Raw genomic sequence first — 25,745 nt, 5'->3', positions numbered from 1 at the left:
GTCTTCTCCTAGTGACCTTCCGATGAAGATGTAGAAACCTCAGCTCTTCCTACACCCTATCTGCCTGCTGTCATGCCTTGATGATAATGAACTGAACCTCTGAACCTAAGCCAGCCCCAATTAAATGTGTGCCTGTATAAACGTTGCCTTGGTCACAGTGTCCTTCACAGCAGTAAAACCCTACCTGAGACAAAGCTTTGAGTAAGTCCCACATAGTAACCCTTATTTTCTGAGCTGCTTTTTTTGGGGGGGAGGGGGGCAATCTGTACTGAAACATAGATGGAAGTTTGAAGAGATGACCACAGTAGTCATCCATTCCCCAGCCTGCAGGACCAGGGATTGTGGCTGGGATCAAGGTCAGGGCAATCCCAGCTTTGAGACACAAAAGCTTCTCACCACATTCAGTGGCACTGACCTACCTCGGGGCTCCATCTGCATCTCTCTGACTCCACTCCTGCCTTTGTCCACTGTCCCTTTGGTCTAGATGGTGCCCAATGTGCATCTTACAATAGCTACCACTCACTTTTTTATGTTTCCTTTAGGTTTATATTATTTTATGCTTATGAGTGTTTTGCCTGCATGTGTGTCTGTGGACCACATATAATGCTGGTACCTACAGAAGTCAGACGGTGTCAGATCTACCAACACTGGGGCTCTAGATGATCGTGAGTTGTCATGTGGGTATTGGGGACCAAGCTCATATCCTCTGTAACAGCCGCCAGTGCTCTTACCCACGGAGTCATCTCTCCAGCCCCTGTCATTAGTTTCTTTAATGATTTCAAAGGGCAGGCACGATGGCTCCATGGAATAAAGGCCTTTGATGCTAAGCCAAACTTGGTTCTAACTATCTGAATCTGATCCTATTGGGATCCACGTGATAGAAGGAGAGAACCAACTGTCCCCAAGTTGTCCTTTTACCTTAACCTGTGTGAAGTCACTCCCTACCCCCCAAGCACCATGCTTCCTGCTCTACAGTAAATTAATAAATATAATCTCAAAAGTTTTTTTTTAAAAGGTTTATTTACTTCTATGAGTACACTGTAGCTGTCATCAGATAGACACACCAGAAGAGGGCATCGGATCCCATTACAGATGGTTGTGAGTCACCATGGAGTTGCTGAGATTTGAACTCAGGACCTCTGGAAGAGCAGTCGGTGCTCTTAACCATCTGAGCCATCTCTCCAACCCAATCTTTAAAGTTTTAACGACTGTCCCCGAGAATGTGCTCCCACCTTGAATCTCCAGAAGTAGGAAGTGAATAAACCTCCATAAACCTCCGTTTCTGTATTAACCTGACGTTACCCAGCCTCAGGTTAATTTGTTACTGTAAGCAGGACTGGACTAGATGGATCATCTGGTATCCAATGTGCTATAGAAACAAAAAGGGCTTAGGAAGAAGCATCAGGCTGAAGGAGTACTCAGTACCATGTTCACTCTGGGACACAGGATGGGGCCCGTGGCAGTACTAACATATGAATGCTAACATCTCTTTGCATAAGGTAAAGACATATATTGCATAACATGCTAATGGCACTGTGCAAACTGAGCAAAGCCTAGAGCCGGAGAAAGAGCTCCAAGGTTGGAATACTAGCTGCTCTTGCATTGGACCCCAGGTTCAATTCCCAGCACCTATCTGTGGCTTACAACCATATGTAACTCCAGTTCCAGGGGAATCTGTTGCCCTGTTCTGGCCAGTGTGGGAACTTCACACACAAACACACACACACACAAAAGTATATTACAACTTTTAATATAAAAAGTGCTTTTAAAATAAATTAATTCATGCCAGGCAGTGGTGGCGCACGCCTTTAATCCCAGCACTTGGGAGGCAGAGGCAGGCGGATTTCTGAGTTCGAGGCCAGGCTGGTCTACACAGTGAGTTTCAGGACAGCCAGGGCTACACAGAGAAACCCTGTCTCGAAAAAATCAATCAATCAATCAATACAAGTCAATCAATCAATACAAGCAAAATGGGTCTGAAGTTTTTGATGTGGTTTTTACTGACTTTACTTATTGTTCAGCACAGGGCTTGACGCAAGCTAAACAAGATTTTATCACCGAATTACATCCCCAGGGCTCACCAGGTCACCAGGCTGGCCTTGAACTCACTCTGTAGGCCAGGCAGACCTTGAACCTGCAATTCTCCTGCCCCAGCCTCCCAAGTAATTGGGATACCAAGCCTGTGTCACTACGCCTAGCTCACGTTGCATAATTTGGCCGTACCATTCTCATTGTTAACTTTGATCAGTCATCGGAGGTCAATAGCACGCCCCCCCCCCACCTCCGTCAGTGATGACAGTGTTGGTGCCTGGGTGGCACTCACAAGGGAACCTGTCAACCCTGCAGCTATTGCTTTCCTCAGCCTGAACCTCACATCATTTGTGAGTTGGAATGCTATGTGTTCTGGGCAGCCGTGAGTAACTGCTATTCCATCTCCAGAAAGCTCTAGGAAATGAGAAGCTGCTGGCAGATGGCAGTAACTCTGAATTCTACTAGAGAATGAAAACCCGAGAGAGATCCATGACCTCTGCTGAATCCATTCACAAGGGAAAGGGGACCGTGGCCGTGGATAAGGAGAGTCACGATTACAAGATGCTCTTCGCCTACTAAACGCCCTTTAAACAGCACTGTGACACTCATTGAATGGTCTCATAAACATTCTAAATGAAAAATAACTTTAATCTTAATACTCGGTGGGCTGAAATCTTAACTCCGGTGCCTGGCTGACTTATAACACTTTCCAATTACTTTGTCCCCCTTCCCTCTCTCACAGGATAACTCAATTCAATAACAGATTCACAAAGTACCTATTATGCCCAAGAAAGTATGGTTTTTTTTCTTCTTTCCCAGCAAAAGATTTTTAAAGAAAGGAGCTGAGCTGGGTGTGGTGTCCAATACCTTTGATCCCACTGCTCAAGGGGCAGGAGGAAGGTGGATCTTTGTGAATTTGAGACCAGCCTGATCTACAAAGCAAGTTCAGGGCAGCCAGTGGTCTAAAACCCTGCTCAAAACAAAACAATACAAAAATCACACACACACACACACACACACACACACACACACACACACAGAGAGAGAGAGAGAGAGAGAGAGACTTTAATAATTAGCTCTCATTACTTCTAGGAAAAGGAGACCAATTTGCATGTTCATGACTTAAGATTAGAAATCACCTCACCCAGCTCCATCCAGCAACGACACCGTTCTTTAAGATTTATTTTTGTTTTTTAATTATGTCTATATGCTTGCATGTGCAACATGTGCTTGCAGTACCCAGAGTGACCAGAAGAGGGCATCAGCCCCATTGGAACCGTAGTGACAGGCAGTGGTGAGCCACCACGTGGGTGCTGGGAACTGACTCTTGGCCTCTGAGCCATCTCTCCAGTGCCATGAGTCATACAGTTTCAAAGGGCAGGTTTTATGGTGTGTTGAGTGTGGCTCAGGTGGGAAAGGAAGAGGCATTTCTAGAGGCAGCCTTCTCAGACACTGTAGCGTATGGCCAAGTGGCTTTCCCAGGCTGCCATCTCTGCACACTTCTCCATCAGAGGATTTTCACAGTATAACTGTGTAATACTTTGTGCATTTACATGCAGAACCTTCTTCCAAACGGCCATGCTTGGCCCTAACACACACTCACAGCTCTGGTTGCCTGGCTACTGGCTTCAGGGGTTGCTGGTGGTGCTCTGATGGGTGAGGTGCCACCTAGTCTTTAGTCCTCATTTGCTAAGAGTCTAAATGTTAGCGGACCTCCAACACCTGCTGCTTATGTTAAGTTTCAAACTCTGGACAAATGGATGAGGTGTGTTGTCGGGCTGTGTGTCTGCCTCACCGCTTGAGGTTCCCGAGTACCGCCCATGATAGGGTCCCAGCAAGTATTTTTCCATGTGAGAAACTGTGGGGACTTGGACAGACGCCATGATCCCAGCCTCCTGTGTACCCAGACTCCACTTTCCCTACAAGCCAGACAGGAAGGGGATAGCTGAGTCTGAGACGGGTGGGGGTGGGGGTGGAGGTGCGGGAACCCCATTTGGTCCTGAGTGAGTACGGAGGGGCGGGAAGATAGAAAGCCTTCTCCTGCTCCTGGAGATTTAGGCACATCTCTTTACAACGAAGGTCTAAACCCACAAGTCCTATCTAGATACCTCATTAGCATTGAGAACTCCAGGGTTTTATGCTACCAATGATCACGGTCCTCTCAGTAGGGTGTCATGGTTACGTGTTCCAGATCAGGTAATCTGGTAGGGAGCTGACCTCAAGCCTACCATTTTCAACTCTGAGATTTCCCGGGGTTTAGGCTAGCTCAACCTTACCAGTTCCTCTGTCTGGTGGCAAGGTCCACTTGCCTCACAATATCTATTCAGCATATCAAAGCTGACCTGGCTGCCATGTTCTCCCAGCATTCCTCAGCCCCTACCAGTTATGGGGTATCAGCCCAGCTGGGCTGCCCTTCCCCCAGAGGCTCTGCCCTCTATAAGAGAGACATTTTGGTTACCTGCCCCTTTTGTTCCTTTAGCCTCTTGGCTGCTGTGTCTGGTCCCCACCCCCTCCTCTCCCTTCCTCTCTCCACACGTCCCAGCTCAGTCTGGTCATGTCCACTCTGAACTCTCCCCGATGTCTCTGCTGCTGGCTAAGCTCTCCCACATAGCTATAAAAAAAAAACCTTACCCACTCCATTGTACCTAGTAGGAGCACTCATGTCTTTTCCTTTCCTTTTTATTTTTTTCTTTTTCTGTTCAACTTACGCAGAAAGAAAAATAAGTCTGTTTCCCTGCACTTCCCAGGCACCCATGATGCCCTCTGTGTGTGAGATATCCCCCAAGAAGCTTACGTGTTGAGGGCGTGTGTGTGTGTGTGTGTGCAACTTTGTATAGTCTTTGGGTGGTGACTGATTCCTAAAAACCTCAATGATACTGATGGATCAATCAAATGGATCAATGGGTTTAGAGAAGGGCCAAGCCCTCCATACTCAAAGATCTGAAACCTTCATACAAAATTCTGCTTTCTGTCTCTGATCCCTCTCAGTGGATTTAGTTTCATTTGGTTTGGGTTTTTTTTGGGGGGTGGGGTGGGGGGGTGGGAGTGTATGTGTGTGTGTGTGTGTGTGTGTGTGTGTGTGTGTGGCCTTGGCTGTCTTGGAACTAACTCTAGACCAGGCTAATCTCAAACTCATGGAGATCCGCCTGCCGCTACCTCTGTGAGTATTGGGATTGAAGATGCGCACCACCATTGCCGGGCTCCTCAGAGTTGCCTAATTTATTAGTTAGCTAGTTGGTTCCTATAAAACATCAGTTCTGATGTCATGACCCCTTTGACAGTTGAATAACCCTTTCACAGAGGTTACTTAAGACCATTGTAAAACACAGATAGTTCCATTACCACTCATAACAGGAGCAGACTTACAGTTACGAAGTAGCAACGAAAACATTTTATGGTTGGAGTATCAGCATAACATTTGGAACGGTAGTCAAGAGTCATAGCATTAGGGAGGTTGAAACCCATTGCTTTACAGCAAAACCCAAAAAACTTGAAATTCTCCCCTTATTGGTTCACCAAAAAGCTTTCCCACCTAAAATCTGGTCATTGCAGCAGAACTCAGGAGGGAAATGATAGACGGGGTGATGAGGAAGGAGAAAGTGATTCTGGCTGCAAAAGACGTTTTCCCAGGTGGCTTCAGATTGCTCCCTTTCCCTGAGGTACCTTCTCTCTAGTTTCAGCTGTAAACACGTTTGTTGTTCATTGGCCCTCTGTGGATGAAGTAAGAACAGCTGCCACCCACTGCCCAAAGTTCAGTTCTCCTGCGACAATTCTGGCTCAACACTCTCTGCCCGAAACCAACTTGACCCTGACTGTGTGTGTTCTCCTGAGAGCCAAGGGTTACACAGTACTTGGCAGCATTTTCTGGTCACCGTCGGGAGTGCCACAGACACTGTGTTCCCATAGGATTTGAAACAAAGGTCAAGAAACTTTGTGGAGGGGCGTGGTGGCACACACCTAGAATCCAAGGGCTCAGGAGAGAGATGAGAGGATCAGACGTTCAAGTCCTTCTCTAGTGAGGGCCAGACCTATTCTCATTATGAGGTGTGTGGGGGAGGGGAGGGAGAGTGTTTAAGAGCATCCCTAGCTATAGCCGACTGTTTCACAAACAGTGATGGTGATGGTGACCATCTGGAGAAATGGCTTAGTGGTTAAGAGCACTAGATGCTCTTCTAGGACGCATTCAGTTCTCAGCACCCACACAGTGACTCACAAACATCTGTTAACTCCAGCTCCAGGGGTATCTGATGCCCTCTTCCAGCCCCCATGAACAGCAGGTACTCATGCAGTGCATAAACATACATGCATATAGACACATTCCCGGCAAAAAAACAAACAAACAAACAAACACCCATACGCAAATGATAAAAACTAAAAGCAGCAACACATTTCAAAAATACTAGGGAAGCCAATTTGAGTGTGGAAAGCAAGAGGTCTTTGGGTTTCTGGAGGATGGTCTCTGTCTCAGCTGCTCATCAACCACTGTCATGAGGAAGTCATTCCCAGACAGTGGAAGACACTTGGGGGTCTCATTATAAAAGCCTGGGTTAGCTGGGAGGATGTAGCCCAGTGATGAGTGACTGCAGGGCATGCATGAGACCCTGTGTTCCCTGTCCCCCAGGACTGTCAAGAGGAAGCAGGGAGGGGGGGTTAAGAGGGAGCTGGAGAAGCTAGCTATCCACAAAAGCAGGGATTGACCCAGGAAGCTGTTTTAAGATTAACTTGAATTATTGAAAGGTTTTGGGGGCTCAGCCTCCTCTCCATGAGAGGAAAGATGCTCTGAATCCCTGGGCCCAGCACTAACTGGACAGAGCTACTAAGGTTCCTACTCACATCTACTTCCCCTGTCCTTTTTTTCTCCACCAAGACAAAGTGAAGTTTGTTCTCTGGGTTACATTTATTTTGAGACAGGTCCATGTAATCTATCTAACCTTGAACTCATAGAAATCCTCCTGCTTCTGTCTTCTAAATGCAGGGGTCAGAGGCATGAGCCACCACACCCACCTGTGTTCTAGGCTTCTGATTACAGTTTTCTTTTAAAGTTGTATTTTAGCCATGCAAAATGGCAGTGGTGGTGAGTGCCTTTAATGCCAGAACTCGGGAGGCAGAGGCCAGTCTGATGTCTACAGAGCCTGTTCCAGAACAGTCAAGGCTACACAGAGAAACCCTGTCTCAAAAAACAAACAAACAAAAAGTTGTGGTTTTATCAATGTCTTTATGTGTATGCCTCTGTGCATGTATGGGCACAAATGGGAGATTAAAACCATGTCAGATCTCCTGGAGCTGGAGTTACAGCTGACTGTGGGCCACCTGATGTGATAGGAACAAGACCTCAGCCCTCTGAAAAGAGAAGTAAGTGCTATTAACTGCTTCACCGTCTCTCCATCTTTTCTTTCTTTTCTTCTCCCTTCCTTCCTTCCTTCCTTCCTTCCTTCCTTCCTTTCCCTTCCTTCCTTTCTTTCTTTCTTTTCTTTCTTTCTTTCTTTCTTTCTTTCTTTCTTTCTTTCTTTCTTTCTTTCTGTCTCTTTGTCTCTCTCTCTCTCTTTCTCTCTTTCTTTCCTCCTCCTCCTCCTCCTCCTCCTCCTCCTCCTCCTCCTTCTTCTTCTTCTTCTTCTTCTTCTTCTTCTTCTTCTTCTCTCTCTCTCTCTCTCTCTCTCTCTCTCTCTCTCTCTCTCTCTCTCTCTCTCTCTCTCTCTCTCTTTCCAGACTGTCATTATGTAGCTCCTGGCTGGCCTAAAGCTCACTTAAGTAAACTAAACTGTTCTTGAACTCACAAAGATCTGCCTTCTTCCACACTCTGTTTGCTTGCTCACATATTTATTTGCTTCCATTTATTCATTTATGTATGTATTTAGTTAGTTATTTATTACAGGGTCTCATGTGAACTCTTTACTTAGAGAATTACCATAAGCTTTTTGGTCCTTAGGCTCCCGCATTCAAAGTCCTGATCAGATCGCACATATGTACCACCACACCCATTATGCACAATGCTGGGGATGGACCCCAAGGCCTAATGTCTGCTAAGCAAGCACTCTATCAACTGAGCCACAAGTACCCTGAGTCACAAGCATTCTACCAACTAAGCCACAAGAAGTCTGAGCCACAAGCACTCTACCAACTACATCATAAACACTCTGAGCCACAAACACTCTACCAACTGAGCCACAAGCATTCTACCAACTAAGCCACAAGTAGTCTGAGCTACAAGCACTCTACCAGATGAGCCATAAGCACTCTACCAACAGCCCCCATCGCTTCTAAAACACATGGGACACAGATTCAGTCCCACTTACCTGCCACCCTACAGCTAACACTACCTTCATTTTATGGCTGTTCTTGGCTTTTTGTGACAAAAATCTTGCCCTTATTTCCAGCCTCATGCCCAACCCTGACTCCGGCAGATTAGCTGCCTTGGCTCACACTGTGATGCTCTGATTCATGACCACCAGTCCTCACCAAGCCAATGAAAGGACTCAGAATCACTAAGTTCTAATTACTCAGCCTCATAGAAACTTTAGTGTTTTGCTCTTCAAGATAGGGTTCCTCTTTCGGCCGCCGCAGCCATCTTCCAGTAACTCGCCAAAATGACGAACACAAAGGGAAAGAGGAGAGGCACCCGGTATATGTTCTCTAGGCCTTTTAGGAAACATGGCGTTGTTCCTTTGGCCACATACATGCGAATCTACAAGAAGGGTGATATTGTAGACATCAAGGGGATGGGCACTGTTCAAAAAGGAATGCCCCATAAGTGCTACCACGGCAAAACCGGAAGAGTCTACAATGTCACCCAGCATGTCGTGGGCATCATTGTAAACAAGCAGGTTAAGGGCAAAATTCTGGCCAAGAGGATCAATGTGCGGATTGAGCACATCAAGCACTCAAAGAGCAGGGACAGCTTCCTGAAGCGGGTGAAGGAGAACGACCAGAAGAAAAAGGAAGCCAAAGAGAAGGGCACCTGGGTGCAGCTGAAGCGCCAGCCTGCACCACCCAGAGAAGCACACTTTGTGAGGACTAACGGAAAAGAGCCTGAGCTGTTGGAGCCCATTCCATATGAATTCATGGCCTAATTGTACACAAAGAAATAAAATACCAGCACCAGGAAAAAAAAAAAAAAAAAGATAGGGTTCCTGTGTAGCCCTGGCTGTCCTGGAACTCATTCTGTATTCCAGGCTGGCCTCAAATTCAGAGAACCACCTGCCTCTGCCTCCCCAAGTGCTGTGATTAAAGGTGTATCCTACTGTGCCTGGCTATATATATATATAATTTTTTTTTAATTTTGTGCACTTGTATGTGTCTATGTGGGGATGGTATGTGAGCACAGATTCCCAGGAGGCCAGAAGGGAGTGTTGGGTCCCTGGGATCTGGCTTACCAGTGGCTGTGAGCCTCTAGACATAGCTGCTGCAAAAACTGTGTGCTTTTGAGTCTTTTTTTTTTCTCTATACCTGAACCCCTCTTTTAAACATGGGTGGTGGGATTTGAACTCAGATCCATATGCTTTGGCAACAAGCACTCTTATTCACTAAACTATCTTTCCAGACCCAGAGACGTGACGTTTGTCTAGGAACTTCAGTTCATATGCTGCAAGCAGAGAGTGTCAGTTTCAAAAGAATGGGGGTAGAATTTTCAGGTTTTATGGTTGTTTTCTGGAAAAGAGGGCTCAGATTTCTATGACTACTTTGGGGAAGAGAAATTCTCTCCGTATTTTGTTGTTGTCCTTTGCTTGCTCTATGTAAGAAAGGGTTGGAGAGATGGCTTGGTGGTTAAGAGCACTGACTGCTCTTCCAGAGGACCCGGGTTCAATTCCCAGCACCCACATGGCAGCTCACAACTGTCTATGACTCCAAGATCTGACACCCTCACCCAGACATACTTGCAGGCAAAATACCAATGCCCATAAAAAAAATAAAAATAATAATGATTTTAAAAAAGGAAGGGAACAGGAGGTGGGAATATAGGAGGTCAGCTTCAGACTTTGGCATCATCCAATAAATATTCTGTAGGGATCGTTTACAGTCAATCACTGATCTGTGAGTCTACAACTTTATTCCAAGGCTATGCGAGCTTCTCACTAAGCCCACCAAGGCCTTCCCTAACCACATACTATGCCCCTAGGAATGGCACATGTCCTCCAAGCCCTCTTCCCCCATGGGAAGGGGCATACAAAACTTCTGGGTTAGCGATCGATTCTACTTTGTGACGACCTCCATGCACATGATACATTTGGGCATGTTTTCCACTATTTCATTCATCCGTGATCAAGTCATTCCGGAGAATCTTGGACCTTTCCCACCCACACAGTCAAATGTTAGCTAAAGGTGCTTAATGTTTAAATGTGGCAATCACAAATACAATCTCTTCCTCTTACCATGTGCACAAGACAGCTGGATAACTGCCTCGCCAACCTTCTGTTTCTTTTTTTTTTTTTTTTTTTTTTTTGGTTTTTCGAGACAGGGTTTCTCTGTATAGCCTTGGCTGTCCTGGAACTCACTTTGTAGACCAGGCTGGCCTCGAACTCAGAAATCCGCCTGCCTCTGCCTCCCGAGTGCTGGGATTAAAGGCATGCGCCACCACGCCTGGCTTCCTTCTGTTTCTTGAACAGCTTAAACTAACATTGGCCTCGGGACCTGTGGGTGCTTCCCCTCTGGTCTTAGCTTACAAGCTACTTCTGCCGAGAGTCCAGCCTAGACCTTATCACTTGAAGGAGCCCCTCCGACGCAAAGGTTATATTGTTTTGGTATTGCTTTGCTTTGGAGATAGGATCTCAAGTAGCTGGAAGTTGACAGTAGCAGAGGATGCCCTTGAACTTATAATGGTCCTGCCTTCAGCTCCCAAAGGCTGGGGTTATCAGCACGTGGGCATGTGAAACCGCACCTCCTGGGTTTATGCACTGCTGGGAACGGAACCCAGGGATTCACCTATGCTTGCTTGGCAAACACTCTATCAAATTGGCCACACCCCAGCATGGTTTTATTTGCTCCATAGTCCCAATCGCCCTGGAATGATTTACCCCTGTGTTTACTCTCCTTGTAAATGACTTGCATTTTTCTACTGGAAAGAGCTCAGTCCACAGAGAGCCCGAAGAGTGACTGAATTAGAGGGAGGGGAAACTCACACAATCACAACACTAATCACTGCTCCGGGAAACTTCAGGTATGCATCTGCCCCCCTTTGGTTGTTCACTGTGATCTTGAGAGGAACTATAACATTTTTTTTAACTTGAAGCCTCAACGGCTCTTTCCCATGATGAGGAAACATACCCACTTAGGGGGCCGGGGGGGAAGCCATTGGGACATATCTTGAAGCAAGTGGAGGAGGGGGGCGGAAAGCGAGCAAGAGAGCACCGGACACGTAAGTGTCTGCTTTTCCAATGATTCAGACCAGCCCGGCTTGATCCAGGCAACCAGATGGCCAGAGGTGAATGGACCCGCCTTCCCTGCCTTGTCCTGGCTCCAGGCTTCCGTCCCAGGTAAACATACAAAGCAAAAAAGGCCTAATTAAATAAAATAAGCTGAGCGTTCAGAAGAGAACCAGGTAGGAAGTGCGGGCGCGGGGGAGGGAGTGGCAGCAGCCACGGAACTCGGAACCCTGAATCTCCACACGTGCTGGAGCATCCGATGCACCGATGCACCGGGACTCTTTGCCTCTTTCCAGCCACGTGGGTCCCCGCTTCTCATCCCAGGCCACTCTGCCCAAAGCTCAAGTCTGCAGCGAGGCCTTTGCTGAGCCTCTGGTTTCCCCCACCACCACCCCGCGTCCCAGCGCTGGCCCAGGCGGCCTCTTTGCAGCATCCTAGGGCACTCACAATAGCCAGACAGGGCAGCAGGCAGCTGGAATCAGAGCTGCAGCCCCTCGCGCCCGCACCTGCGCCCATAACCCGGCCGTTTGTGCACGCGCGGCTCTGGCGCCCGGCCCAGTCCCGCATCCCCAGGAAAGGGATGCTCAGGTCCCCGCAACATACCGTAGGCGCCCAGCTGTGACCGCGTTGCCAGTGTGAGGCCTCAGTACTGCCAGGAACAGGAGCCGCATGTCGCTACCGCTACCGCCAAGAACTGGGCCACCAGGCCCGGGCGGAGGGGTAGGGGTGGATTCGGTCCCGCCTGCTGTTCCAAGGCGGAGCCCGCAGGTTCAGGAGTAGGGAGGGGAGGGGAGGGGAGAGGGAAGGAAGGGGGAAGGCAGGGAGGCAGGGAGGGCAGGGGAGGGGACACGAAGGGAAGGGAAGGGAGAAGGGAGATCTGGGGGCCCCGGAGGGGACCTGAGGAGACTAGCGGGTGGGGGTGAGGGTCACGAGACCAGGTGTCAGGCAGCCACGAGCTCAGAAAGATGGGAGGTGGGGGGAGCGTGTCCACTCCTCAGACACCGAGAACATAGGTTGTCCTGTGACTTCCCCTCGTTAAGATCATGAGTTGGGCTCCTACATGCAACATGGTGGCTGATACAGAGACTGCTCCCCCCAGAGACTAGGACCAGGTGAGGTGTAGGTACAAGACCACAGGTGGAGAGGTGACTTGAACTTCACTCTGCATTGAGAAGACCCTAGACTCTAAGGATGCCCTGGACTCTATGTAGGCAGTCCATCCTTTTGTAGACCCTAACAGCTTCAAAGAAGAAAGAGTAGGTGCCTGGGTCCCTTGAGTAGCCTTCTCCCAGTCCAGCTTCGCAGCACACTGGTCTCTGATTGTCAATGGACAAAGCCCACCTCTGCAGGGGGACACTGGACCCACTATCCTACCTATTCACAGGGAGGAAGCAAGGGAAGGTTTGTTTGTTTGATTGGTTTTTTTTTTTAATCACATAATTACCTGATTCTTCCTTCTCTCCACAGTAAAGACTAATAGAACTTGCTCTTTCTTTCTTCCTTCCTTCCTTCCTTCCTTCCTTCCTTCCTTTCTTTCTTTCTTTCTTTCTTTCTTTCTTTCTTTCTTTCTTCCTTCCTTCCTTCCTTCCTTCCTTCCTTCCTTCCTTTCTTTCTTTCTTTCTTCCTTTCTTTCTTTCTTCCTTTCTTAAGTTTTATTGTTGAGTGTGTGCACGTGCACGTGCATACGTTTAGGTGCCTGTGGAGGCTAGAAGAGGTTATTGGATCCTATAGAGCTGGAATTACAAATGGTTGTGAGCTGTCTGATGTAGGTTCTGGGATTCAAACCCACATCCTCAGTAGGAACAGCTCCCTTCGGCTCCAGTCCCCCCTCCCCCAGAATTCATCTTTGAATCTGGAGATGTCTTCCAGGCGTCTTTTGACTGCCATAGCTCAACCCATCACATTCACATTCTGGAAGGAAGGAGAGAAGGAAGGAAAAATGATGCCCTCAGAATAGCACATCTCATTTTTCAGGCATACGTCTGGAAATTCACCGGGACCCTTGATGGTGTTCTTTTAATGACTCTTTTAATGATTGCTTTGAGGTTGCAAGGAAGCTGGCCAAATGCTGAGTGTGTGGTGCACACAGTCACCCTCAGCAAAGCTTGTTTATCAGAAAAATGGGAGGGGAGAGGTCTGAGGTCACCTCTGCGATCGTAATCTGTCTACAGAGGAACAGAAGAAAATGTATAATGATCTCGTGTATGTATGGTGACACACACTGCAGGTTACGTATGGTGACACACACACTGCAGGTTACGTATGGTGACACACACTGCAAGTTACGTATGGTGACACACACTTATAAACCCACCTGCTGGTCAAGACACTAAAGCAGGAGAGTAGAAAGTTCAAGGCCAGCATAGGTAACTTGCTGAGACTCTTGTCATTTTGAGTCTAGTTTGGTTTGGTTGAGACAGAGTATCACTATGTAGGACTTCTGTCCTGGAACTCACTCTGTAGATCACCAGGCTGGCCTCAAACTCAGAGATCTGCCTGCCTCTGCCTCCCCAGTGCTGGGATTAAAGGCATGGGTTTTTGTTTTGTTTTGTTTTGTTGTTTTGGTTGGTTGGTTTGATTTTGGTCTTTTGAGAAACAAGGTTTTGGCCATCCTGGAACTCAACTCTGTAAACCAGAGTCAGCAATCCAACAACTTCTACCTCTTGAGTGCTGGAATTAAAGGTGTTCGCCAGCACCATCCCACCCCTATCCAAGGTATGTTTTAAAAGTAGGATGGAAGCTGGTATAAGGGTGCATGCCTTTAGTCCTGGCATTTTGGAGTCAGAGGCAGTGAGAACTCTTGAGTATGAGGCCAGTCTAGTCTACAAAGTGAGTTCTAGGCCAACCAGGAATCCATAGGAAGAGCCTGTCTCAGAAATCAAACCAAAATACACAAACCAAAAACCTAAGTCCTTTCTACCCCTAGGCAGCAGAGAGGCATTCTTTGGGTTCTAGAGAATAAATCTTAAGAGTCAGAGTGCACTTGGGAGGCAGAGGCAGGCAGATTTCTGAGTTTGAGGCCAGCCTGGTCTACAAAGTGAGTTCCAGGACAGCCAGGGCTATGCAGAGAAACCCTGTCTCAAAAAAAAAAAAAAAAAAAAAAAAAAAGTCAGAGTGTCATCTGGACATGCCCTCTGGACATTCTAGGACAGTGGTTCTCAACTTTGTTAATGCTCTGACACTTCACTATAGTTCGTGTTCTGATAACTCCCCAATGGTAAAATTATTTTCTTTTTCTTTTTTTTTTTAAGATTTATTTATTATTATATGTAAGTACACTGTAGCTGACTTCAGACACACCAGAAGAGGGCATCAGATTCCATTACAGATGGTAGTGAGCCACCATGTGCTCGCTGGGATTTGAACTCAGGTCCTTCAGGTGAAAAAAATCAGTGCTCTTAACCACTGAGCCCAGCCCTAAAATTATTTTCATTGCTACTTCATAACTGTAATTTTGCTAGTTATGATTTTCATAATGTACATATCTTATATGCAGGCTATCTGATATGTGACCCCTATGTGACCCACAGGTTGATAACCCCTGCTCTGGGAGCACCTGTTGACTCCCTGCTGGTGGTGGCTGTCAACATTCTTCCTTTGGTGGCTCCACCGCCCCAGGTTCCACCACCTGGTGCATGGTCCCATCTCTGCTAGCTATCCCTTGGTCTCCCTCCATCTCTGCTAGCTGTCCCTTGGTCTCCCTCCATCTCTGCTAGCTGTCCCTTGGTCTCCCTCCAGAGGTGTTTCCTAATGCACTGGGGAGATGCACTTGTCAAGAAGATGCTGTGTCTTCACTATAGTTCAGCGTGTGCACTCAGTGTCGATGGAGACTAGAAGAAGATGTCAGAGCTGGAACTGGAGTTCCAGGTGATGATGTGGGTGCCCTCAGAATCAAACTCTGGTCCTCTGGTGCTCTTCATCACTGAGCTGTCTGTCCAGCCTCCGTGTTCTGATTTCTGATAGGAGGCAGTGCTACTCTTAAGTGGGTTGGCTAGGCTCGAGTGCACATTGGATGTTCCTGGAATATAGGTGTCCCATCAAGTAGGAGAGGCTGACTTAGCTTTTGGGACCCACAACTTGGACAGGCCCAAGGCATCAATTAATTCATTGGTAAAGTGAGAAAAGCCATAAGCAGTATCATGACTAATGAGCTCATCTTTCACGGGGTCTCATATCATCATCTTAAGTAGGTAATAGAAAAGGGCCCAGGGGCAAATACGTTATGGTAGGAACTGTAGAAATTATTGTGGGGGAGGGGAAGCTGCTGATACTACTCTAGCTGCTTCTAATATAAGGCTCTTCAAATGTACGCAAAGGGGGAAAAAAAATCTGTTTTCTCTTTGATCATAATGTGTGCTCAGATCATTTCCTAGCTCCTAGCACTAGAAAGAACACAAAGTTTTCTCATCAATCCTGAAAAGACTATTGTAAGGAGAGCTCTGAGGGTCTGCTGCCTTCAGACATGCATGGCTCTGTTGTCAAAAATCAACACTTGGTTTGGTTTTTTTTTTTTTCCTTTCGTGCTCATCATGGCCAGGCAGCCGCGTGTCTGTTGATATCAAGAACTTTGAGCCTTTCTGTCATTATTCCTCCCCGTGATGCTGCAGGCTGTGGGTTGCTGTGTGTGCGTGCATGTATGAGTGTGCAGTAGTGGGCGACAGAAAAGAAGAGAGAGAGAGAGAGAGAGACACAGAGAGAGAGACAGAGACAGAGAGAGAGAGAGACACAGAGAGAGAGACAGAGACAGAGAGAGACAGAGACAGAGAGACAGAGAAAGGATAAGGGAGGGGGAAGAGACAGAAGAGTGGAGGGTGGTGGATATTTCTGAACACATTCACACTCTTCTTGCATGAGTCAAAAATCACATACAATCCCATTGCCCTAAGAAAACCACTATTGTGGATGTGAAAGGTCCTGCACCGGCTGGTGGTTTAGAACCCCTGATCCTCAGCTGGTGGCACTGTTGCTGTTTTTTTTTTTTTTTTTTTTTATTCGAGACAGGGTTTTTCTGTGTAGTCCTGGCTGTCCTGGAACTCACTCTGTAGACCAGGCTGGCCTCGAACTCAGAAATCCGCCTGCCTCTGCCTCCCGAGTGCTGGGATTAAAGGCGTGCGCCACCACGCCCGGCTACTGTTGCTGGTTTTTTTGTTTGTTTTTTTCTGGTTTTTGGTTTTTGGTTTTTTGGTTTTTTTTTTTGTTTTTTTTTTTTGTTTTGTTTTTTTTTTTTTTTTTGGTTTTTCCAGACAGGGTTTCTCTGTGTAGACCAGGCTGTCCTGGAACTCAGAAATCCGCCTGCCTCTGCCTCCCTAGTGCTGGGATTAAAGGTGTGTGCCACCATGCCCGGCCTCGCTGTTGCTGTTTTTGAAAGGCTGGGGAACCGTTTAGGAAGTGAAGCCTCTATGGAGGAAGTGGGCTGAGGAGGTGTGGGGGTAGGGATTCAGTGGGCCTTGAGTTTTATAACCTGATCCTATTTCCTGTCAATCTGTGCTTCCTCACAGACTGTCCAGGGATCAACAGGCTCCCACTGCCATCCTTCCTCCTCTGCCATATACCTTCTTGGTTGTGATGGGTTATTCTTTCCTTCCTGTTTTTGAGTTTTGTGGATCTTAGAATATGTTCCCAGCAATCCTCCTGTTCACAGGGTGACGACTGTGTGGACCTTGTTTCAGACTCTGAACTATGCTCTGTCCCCCACCCCCACCCCCGAGAGCCCTCAGCTGCAGGATCTACTCCTTGTATCCTTTACACAGGAATCTGAAAATCAAGAAGCCCTGAAGCCTTCCGCTTACACATCCTGTCAACTTATATACTCGTTTCTTTGGCTTCTCTATAAAAATAGGTATTTGTGTTAATATTTTGTGGACGGCTTCATGGAATCCATACTGGCTTCAAGCTCAGTGCACTGGTTAGTCTTTTTTTTTTTTTTCCAACTTGACACAAGCTAGGGTCACCTAAGAAGAGGAGCCTCACCTGAGAGAATGCTTCCATCAGATTGGCCAGTGGGCAAGTGTTATAGGGCGCTTTCTTAACTGATGTGGGAGGGTCCGGTCCCCTGTGGATGGTGCCCCTGTGCTGGTGCTCCTGGGTTGTATGAGAAAGCAGGCTGAGCCATGAGGAGCAAGCCCCATTCCTCCATGGCATCTGCTTCAGTTCCTGCCTCCAGGCTCCTGAGCCTTGAGTTCCTGCCCTTAGTTCCCTGCAGGAGAGACTGTGGCGTGGAGGTGTAAACCTCATACATTCTTTCCTTCCCAGTCATAGTCGTCATTTTCATTGTCATCATCATCAATTTTGGATTTTCAAGACAGGGTCTGTTTCTGGGTAGCCTGGGCTTTCTAGAACTCTGTAGACCAGGCTGGCCTCAAACTAACAGAGATCGGCCCACCACCTGACCTTTGTCAGTGACCTTTAAAACAGTTCTAGACAGCAAATGTCTTAGTTTCTGTTTCCGTTGCTATGATTAGACACCATAACCAAAAGCAAGTCGGGGAGGAAAGGGTTTATGTGGCTTACATTTCCACATTGTAGCCCTTCGTGGAAAGAAGCCAGAACAGAAACCCAAACAGGGCAGGAACCTGGAGGCAGGAGCTGATGAAGAAGCCATGGAGGAGTGCTGCTTTACTGGCTTGCTCCTTAAGGGTTGCTCAGCCTTCTTATAAAACCTAGGTCCACCTGCCCAGGGCTGGCACGGCCTACAGTAGGCTGAACCCTCCTACATCAATCACTAAGAAAATGTTCCACAGGCTTTAAAAGTAGTGGCTCAGGACCCCCCAAGACCAAGTTGGAGATGTACTTGTCCCAGAGGGACAGAGGACAGGGAATAAGAGACAACGACAGGAGATAGAGGATGAGGGAGAAGGGAGAGGAACAAGGGAATGGAAAGGGATATTTGTCTCCAAGGGGCAAAGGATGGACTCTGGATAAAGAGGGGACAGAAGTGGCCCATAGGCAAATGTTGGTTTATAAAGGTAAAGGAGAAACCCTGCATGAGGATGAGATGTTCAATTTTAACTGGGCACGTTAATTAGGTGAGCCAGAGGGAGCTTTGGATGGCTGGACTTTAATACTTTGATAGCTGGACCTTGGTCGTCAGCCTCAGGAGGAGGAAGTGGTCAACTAAGGGAATAGACCTTGGTGGCTAGCTTTAGGAATGTAACCTAATGGCTTTTAGCAAGGCAGAGGGAATGAAAAAGAAGGGCAAGGCCTACCGGAGCTGTATTCCAGCTGCTCAGAGTCCCATCAGGCCTGCCCCACAGCCTGATCTTATGGAGGCATTTTCTCAGTTGAGGCTTCCTCCTCTCCAGTAATTTTAGCTGTGTCAAGTTGACATAAAGCTAGCCAGTACAGCAAAGAAGGACACTTGCCTATGCATCCAAGGATGGCCTTGAACTTGTGATCCTCCTGCCTATACCTTCAAACCACTGGGATTCCGGGTATGTATCCTCATGTGTGATTTTCTGGGGTGCTGGGGATGGAACCCATGACTGTGAGCCTTGTAGGCAAGTGCGCTACCCACTGAACCACACCCCTAGCCCCAAGGATAGAACACCTTTGTTGATGCTCTGCTTGGGTTGGCGTTTGTCCCTGCTGCAAAATGAGGAGGAGCCAGAGATGGTTTTGTGTCTAATACGTTCTGTTTGTACTTAGTAACCACGGTAGCCAGGCTGAGTGGGATGTCTAAGTGTGTAAAAGCACCTGCCTCCATCTGATGACCTGAGTTCAGTCCCCAGGACACACATGACGGAGAGGGCCGAATGCGATGAGTGGTCCTCTGACCTCCTCGTATATGTCCTGATACATGTAATGCTTCCCTATACACCCTAAAATAAATAAACAAATAAACAAATAAACAAAATTTTAAAATTTCGAATAGGGAATGGAGAGAAGGGCTCAATGGTTAAGAGTGCTTCCTGCTCTTGCCGAGGACCCAAATTTAGTTCCCAGGACCCACATTAGGTGGCTCACAACCCCCTGTAAATCCAGCTTTAGGGGAAGTGATACCTTTGCCCTTCGGGTGTGCCTGCACTCGTGTACGTACCCACAGACAGACCCACATTTCAATGCAATTAAAACTTTTTTTTTTAGGTCTGGGTGGCGGGCTCTGTAGTTAAGAGTGTGTGCAGTTCTTCCAGAGGACCTGAGTTCAATTCTCAGTACCCATATCAGGTGGCTCACAACTACATTTAACTCCAGCTGCAAGGGATCTGACACCTCTGGCTTCTGTAGGCACCTTTTTACTTATCTGTACAAGCTTGCACACACACGCGAGTGCACACGCGAGTGCACACACACACACACCAATAACAATAAAATTTAAAAAATTAAATACTTTTGGTAGGCAAAATTATACAACAGGTTCAAATTGGGACATACCTTCTCCTGGTGGTTCAGGCAAGAGCTACTGCACAAATTCCCAAGGACAGAAAGTGTGGCTATGCAGTTTCTTCACCGTAAAATAGGAAGACAATTCTCTGGGGGAAACAGTAGATCCTAAGCTGATATGTGTGTGTATTGGGGAGAGGGGGTATTTACAGACCAGAATTAGTATAAAGTTGTAATAAAGGATTAGAGAGATAGCTCAGCGGGGAAGAGCCATTACTACATTTACAGAAAATGTGTTCTCTTCGCGGCACCCATGTTTGTGGCTCACAGCCACTAGTGTAACTCCAACCCCAAGAGAGCCAATGTCTATGGTCTCCTCCACAGGCGACTACATTCATGTGCACATAACCCCACACAGACATATAAACATAATTAAACAGAAAAATCAATCTGTAAAGTTATGAAATAAAAATAGACAAGGTGGACTGAAACTGTAACTTTAAACCTTGTTCCTATGGCGGTGATGCCCAGACTTCTGACTTCTGAGCTGGGTGTTGATAAATCCCATTGATTATCAGCAGCCTGAGTTCCTCAATTTGTTATTTAGTGATACAAAGGTAAAAGCGATGTACCCATTGCTCTTTCCAAATACTGGGGCTGCTTTTAGCAACACTGTAAGGAAACAGTACAGAGCCAAGTCTGTGATCCAGGTCTGCAGTCTGCAACCTTTAATTGGGCTGATCTCAAATTCTCCCCAGCAGGTGGTCCAACCCACAAAGCTCTTTCCAGGCTACAAAAAGTGCCTTCCCTTTGAATTGTAAATTTACTGATTCATTTGACTTAACTTTTCCCCCTCTTTGTATGCTATGTGTCCATTACTTGTATCAATTGGAAGGTTTGTTGTTTTTATTCGTTTCCTCTATATAGAGCAGGCTGGCCCCGAACTCACAGAGATCCACCTGCCTCTGCCTCCTGAGTGTTGGGATTAAAGGGGATGCACCACCACCAAAATTTCCTTTTAAATCTGGGATGAATAGATAGCTGTTTATTGTCTCCTCAGAAGTTTTGTAAAATGGCTTCTACTGCCATCAAGCTTCAAAAAGAGTCACCGGCTTCTTTGCATTTTAAAAAATATTTTGCCTCTCTCATTTTAATATTTCTTCTCCTGAGACTTTAGTGGCCCAGAATGTGAGGTTGCTTTTTTTTTTCCATGTTTAGTAGCTTTTCCCAGGAGAATCAAACAACTGTCCTTTTTCTCCCTGGGTTGTAAATCCTTTTATCATTGTGAGCTTTTTGTTGTTGTTCAGTTTTAAACCTTTTAGTTATTTAGTATGTGTGTGTGTGTATGTGTGTGTGTGTAGGCATGCCCGTGCCAAAGCCCATGTGTACAGGTCAGAGAGCAACTTATGGGAGTCAGTCCTCTCCTTTCATCACCTGGGTCCCAGGGTGCTACTCAGGGCGGTCAGTCTTGGCCGCAAATGCTTTTTACCCACTGGGTCATCTTGCCAGCCTTGGGCTTACTTACTGTTATATCTGTGCTTCAAGTCTTCCTCATTGTCTTTGTCCCCGTTAACCTTTCCTACCAGTCTAACCTAAAACTACATACATTTTAGCTGCAAATTACTTGGCCTTTATGCTAATAAGATAAGCGAAACCTTTGGAGACCATGTCCCATGTAGCCTAGCATGGCCTTAAACCCTCTCTGGAGCTGCGAATCACCTTGGCTTTTCTGCCTCCACCCTCCCAGTGCTGCCACCACACCAAGGCTGAGATTATGCTTAAGAAATTACAAAGTGATAATTGGGGTGGGGGCTGGAGAGATGGCTCAGAAGTGAGACTACTTGCTCCTCTTCCAGAAGCCCTGAGTTCGGATCCCGGCACCCATGATGCCTGTGACGCCAACTCTAGAAGAGGCAGCACCTTCTTCTGACCTCCAAGGGTACCTACGCGCGCGCGCGCGCACACACACACACACACATACACTAAGGCTGGATGTGGGATTAAAGAGCCCCTTTGATCCTGGCACTAGCAGGCTGAGGCAGGTGGATCCTTGTGAGTTTGATGCCAGCCTCATCTACCTGGTGATAAGAAATGATCATTAGCAGAGGGCAGGTAGGCATGGCTGCACACCTGTTGGCATCTTGAACATCTTGCAATGCATAGAAATGGAAGTTTCTTTCTCTTTGCCTTTCTTACCCTTCCCCTTTCTAATGTCGAATGATTAATGTCCGCAGACATCTTGTGCATCTTAAAGTGCCGGAGGAAAAGTGCCAAAGGAGCACCGATTTTTCCCCCCAGAGTCAAATAAAATGGGAGTTCGAAAAGACTCATCTCTCTAAGCAGACAGTTTCACACCCTCTATTCAAAGACACCCAGAGTCATCCTGAGAGCGGGGTTAATATATCAGTGCACACACTGCTGGTGGGCTCTGCTTTGATTTTTTTGCTTAACGTACATTTTCTCCTGTTCAGATTTTCCCGAATCCTAGTTGCAAATTCTACTCTGGAATAAACAGAATTCATGACAGCTGTCCACATCTAAGTGGAGTCAGAGGATTGAAAGCATGGCCCTTAGCCGGGCGTGGTGGCGCACGCCTTTAATCCCAGCACTCGGGAGGCAGAGGCAGGCGGATTTCTGAGTTCGAGGCCAGCCTGGTCTACAAAGTGAGTTCCAGGACAGCCAGGGCTACACAGAGAAACCCTGTCTCGAAAAACCAAAAAAAAAAAAAAAAAAAAAAAAAAAAAAAAAGAAAGCATGGCCCATGGCAGCAATGTAGGTCCCCGTGTAAGGGATGAGCAGAGGCCCTGCCAGGGTCACTCCCTGGGGAAGTAGACAAGTCTAGAAAAGCAGAAGTGGCTTGAGTGCCGAGGCTGAGCAGCTGGGTATATTTTGGGTACTCATTACCTGGAGGGACTTAAATACCCACCCGCTTCCTTGTACAGGGCAGCGATGACAAACCAAAGAATGGTTTCATCAAAGTCCAACTTGGGAGACCAATGAGATTTGGGTTTGCTTACAGAACTTGCGTGACGGGTTATTGACAGGAGTGTGACTGACCCAAAGTGGGTCACATGAGAAAGTCTTACCCCAGCATGGGCGACAACTTCTCAGGTAGTGTAGATGGGCATGCTCTAAAGTCTGTACACTCTAGCGGCTCCTGAGACCACAAAACCACACACAGTGAAGCCAGAAATACACACTGCTACCTGGGAGGTAGAGGGGCGTGGCCGGAGTCTCCAGGGAGGGTTCAATGACTCCACCCACTTCTACTGTAAGGGATGTTAGCAGCCTACCCCTCTCCTCCATACATTCCTCCAATCTTGCTCTTTCAAATCCATGGCCTCTTTGTTGTACATTTATTGTTGAAGTCATTAAGAGAAAACATTTTAAGTTATGTGTGCTGTGTGTGTCAGCAAGCTTACCTTTGCGGAATGGCAGCTACATTCCTAACGATAGCTCAGGGACCTGAAGCATGTGGAGTGGAGGCTCACTGAACCTCTTCAAGTCTGAGTCTCTTGGACCAAGCCCAAGACTCTTGTTGGATTCTTAGTCAAAACGAGTTCGGGGCCCAGCCCTGCGGCAATAGCATCTGGGAAGACTACACTCAGGCTAGCGTGCCCTGACGCAACTGGGATTGAGTGGGAGGAAGGATTGTCCAAGTTTCTGTTTTACTCACCTTTGTGTAGCAAGACTTCCAGGTCTGCATGTGAAACCTCTCCCATTTTAAAACTTGTGTTTGTGTGTAGCTGTCCAAGTGTGGGTTTGTATACCCAAGTGCAGTGTCCTCAAAAGCCAGAACAGGACATCAGATGACCTGGAATTGGAGTTACAAGTGTTTGTGAGCCACTCTACATGGGTTCTGGGAACCTAATTCCTCTTCCCTGCAAGACCTGTATGTATGCTTAACTGCTGAATCATCTCTGCAACGTCAGCCTCTTCGTTTTTAATCACTGGCTCACTTCCAGCTGGTAACAGCTCTACCAAGATATGGCCAATGGATCATACAGTTTACCTACTTCAAATGAATAAAGACTGTGTTTTATTTTATTCATAGGTCCTAAAGTCTTAGGGTTCCATTGCTGTGAAGAGACACCATGACCAAGGCAACTTTTATAAAAACAAAACAAAACATTTCACTGAGGCTGGCTTAGAGTTCAGAGGTTCAGTCCATTATCATCATGGCAGAAAGCATGGCAGCGTGCAGGCAGACATGGTGCTGGAGAAGGAGTTGAGATTTCTACATCTTGATCCTAAGAAAATTTAAGCACAGAAGATCTCAGAGCCCACCCCCACAGTGCCACACCTCCTCCAACAAGGCCACACCTCTTAATAGTGCCAAGCATTCAAACCCATGAGTATATGGGGGCCAAACCTATTCAAACCACACCATACAACTAATTTTAAGGCATGCATGCCCCAAAACCTTGAATTCTGGCAGTCACTCTCTGGTTGTACAATGCCTCTGGCCTTGACTGGGAACCCTTGCCTAACATGCACTGATATTTGCCTATTTCATATATTTCAAAGAAAACAGGACCGTGCTGAGGACTGTAAGGGGCTTAGCTGTTAAGGTCATTTGTTGTTTGTTCTTCCAGAGAAACTAACTTTAGTTCTTAGGACCCACATCAATGGCTCACAACCACCTGTAACTCCAGTTTCAAGGACTATGATGTCTTCTTGCCTCTGAGGGTACTTCGTGAATGCACATGAGCATGCATGCACTCACTCACGCACACACACATACAAATAAAAGATAACCAAATATTTATAGAAGTAGCATCTTACGATTTGTGTAATTTGTTGCTTGTTTGATTTCTGGTGTTGTGACTGACCAAAAAACAACTTGGGGAGGAAAGGGTGGTCTTTCAGGTTATAATCCTTCAAAAAGGGAAGTCAGGATGGGAACTTGAGACAGGAAGTTGGAGACAGGAAGCTGAAGGCAGGAGCCATGGAAGAATGCTACTTATTTGTCCCGCTTCTTTCATTATATAGCTGAGGATCACCTGCCCAGGGTTGGCATCACCCACAGTAGGGCTGGGCCCTCTCACATCAATCACCAAGCAAGAAAATGCCCCCAAAGACGTGCCCACAGGTCAATCTGTTGGAGGCAATTCCTCAGCTGAAGTTTCCTCTTCCCTTGTGTGTGACATTGACAACTGAAGCTAACTCTGCCAGTGGGTCACTCCCCACCACCACCTCCAACACTGTGACCACACTAGAATATTCTGCATTCTGGGTTTGTCTCCATCCTCAAAGTACCAAGTTCAGGGGCCCCAGTGCACTGCCTAAAATTCCTGCCTCCACACACTTAACTCCAAGGCCCCGCCGAGCCATTAGCTTCGCATTTCCCTGAAGAGACTGACCCATTGGATTAATTAGTACCAGTCAAACTGAGCAGTGAGTTACCAGCTCAGTCAGTCCAAATGGTTTATTAGCCTTATCATTCCAATACAGACTTTGTTCAAGTGTGTCATGCTTAGCTTAGCAGAGCTTCCTTTTCTTTTTAATTGCTTGTATCTGTATGTGTGGACTTACATGCAGAGTCTGCTGTCTATCCATTAAGTGGGGCTCCCCACAGGGGGATAGAACTCAGGCTATCACCAGGCCGGGTAGCAAGCGCCTTTACTTGGGAAGCCATCTCACTGGTCCAGTTTTTAGCAGTCTTTTAGCAAACGTTCCAAGACTCAGTCTTACTTATCAGCAGGACTAAGAGTCAGTTATAGGCTGTAAATAAAAGTTTTGGTTTTAGTTTCTTTGCTCTCTCTCTCTTTCTTTCTTTCTTGACAGGGTCTTACTATACAGCCCTGGCAGAACTCATGTGTTGACTACACTGGTTTCGAACTCACAGAGATTTGCCCGCCTCTGCCTCCCAAGAGCTGGGTGCCACTAAAGATGTGTTTAGTTTTATGTGTATGGATGCTTTGCGTTCATGGAGGTCTGTGCACCCTGTGTGTGCGCAGTATCCCTGGAGGCCAGAAGAAGGTGCCGGATCCCTGAGGAAATGGAGTTACAGATTGTTGGGAGACACCAAGTGGGTGC

The 25,745-nt window shown here is 47.0% G+C and overlaps 1 protein-coding gene, 1 long non-coding RNA gene and 1 pseudogene across 5 annotated transcripts in view; 2 read left to right on the top strand and 1 right to left on the bottom strand.

Moving 5' to 3' along the window:
* Window positions 1-25,745, bottom strand: part of Glt1d1 (glycosyltransferase 1 domain containing 1) — a 91,657-nt gene that overhangs the window by 65,206 nt on the left and 706 nt on the right. The window contains exons 2-3 of one of the 4 annotated variants that reach the window (XM_021163965.3): window positions 25,242-25,430; window positions 23,383-23,520 (exon numbers count right to left, since the gene is read on the bottom strand). Coding sequence is in view for 2 of the 4 variants with exons in the window: in XM_021163963.3 (XP_021019622.1) it covers window positions 11,991-12,058 (68 nt within the window). In the remaining 2 variants the exon portion in view is untranslated. Of the gene's footprint in view, window positions 1-11,990; window positions 12,285-23,382; window positions 23,521-25,241; window positions 25,431-25,745 lie in introns of those variants that run through there. The other 3 variants (XR_015047002.1, XM_021163963.3, XM_021163964.3) reach the window with 3 other exon arrangements.
* On the top strand, window positions 8,578-9,120 carry LOC147005358 (large ribosomal subunit protein eL21 pseudogene; annotated as a pseudogene).
* LOC147005357 (uncharacterized) lies at window positions 11,026-25,027 on the top strand. Its single transcript, XR_015047003.1, has 3 exons — window positions 11,026-11,182; window positions 11,409-11,498; window positions 23,761-25,027. It is a non-coding gene; the product is annotated as an uncharacterized LOC147005357 (long non-coding RNA).

Source organism: Mus caroli, unplaced genomic scaffold (assembly GCF_978045245.1).
Source record: "Mus caroli unplaced genomic scaffold, Mus_caroli_1 scaffold_4, whole genome shotgun sequence".
NCBI classification, from domain to species: Eukaryota; Metazoa; Chordata; class Mammalia; order Rodentia; family Muridae; genus Mus; species Mus caroli.
The sequence above is the reverse complement of the archived record's forward strand: the minus strand, read 5'-3'. Positions and strand labels throughout refer to the sequence as shown.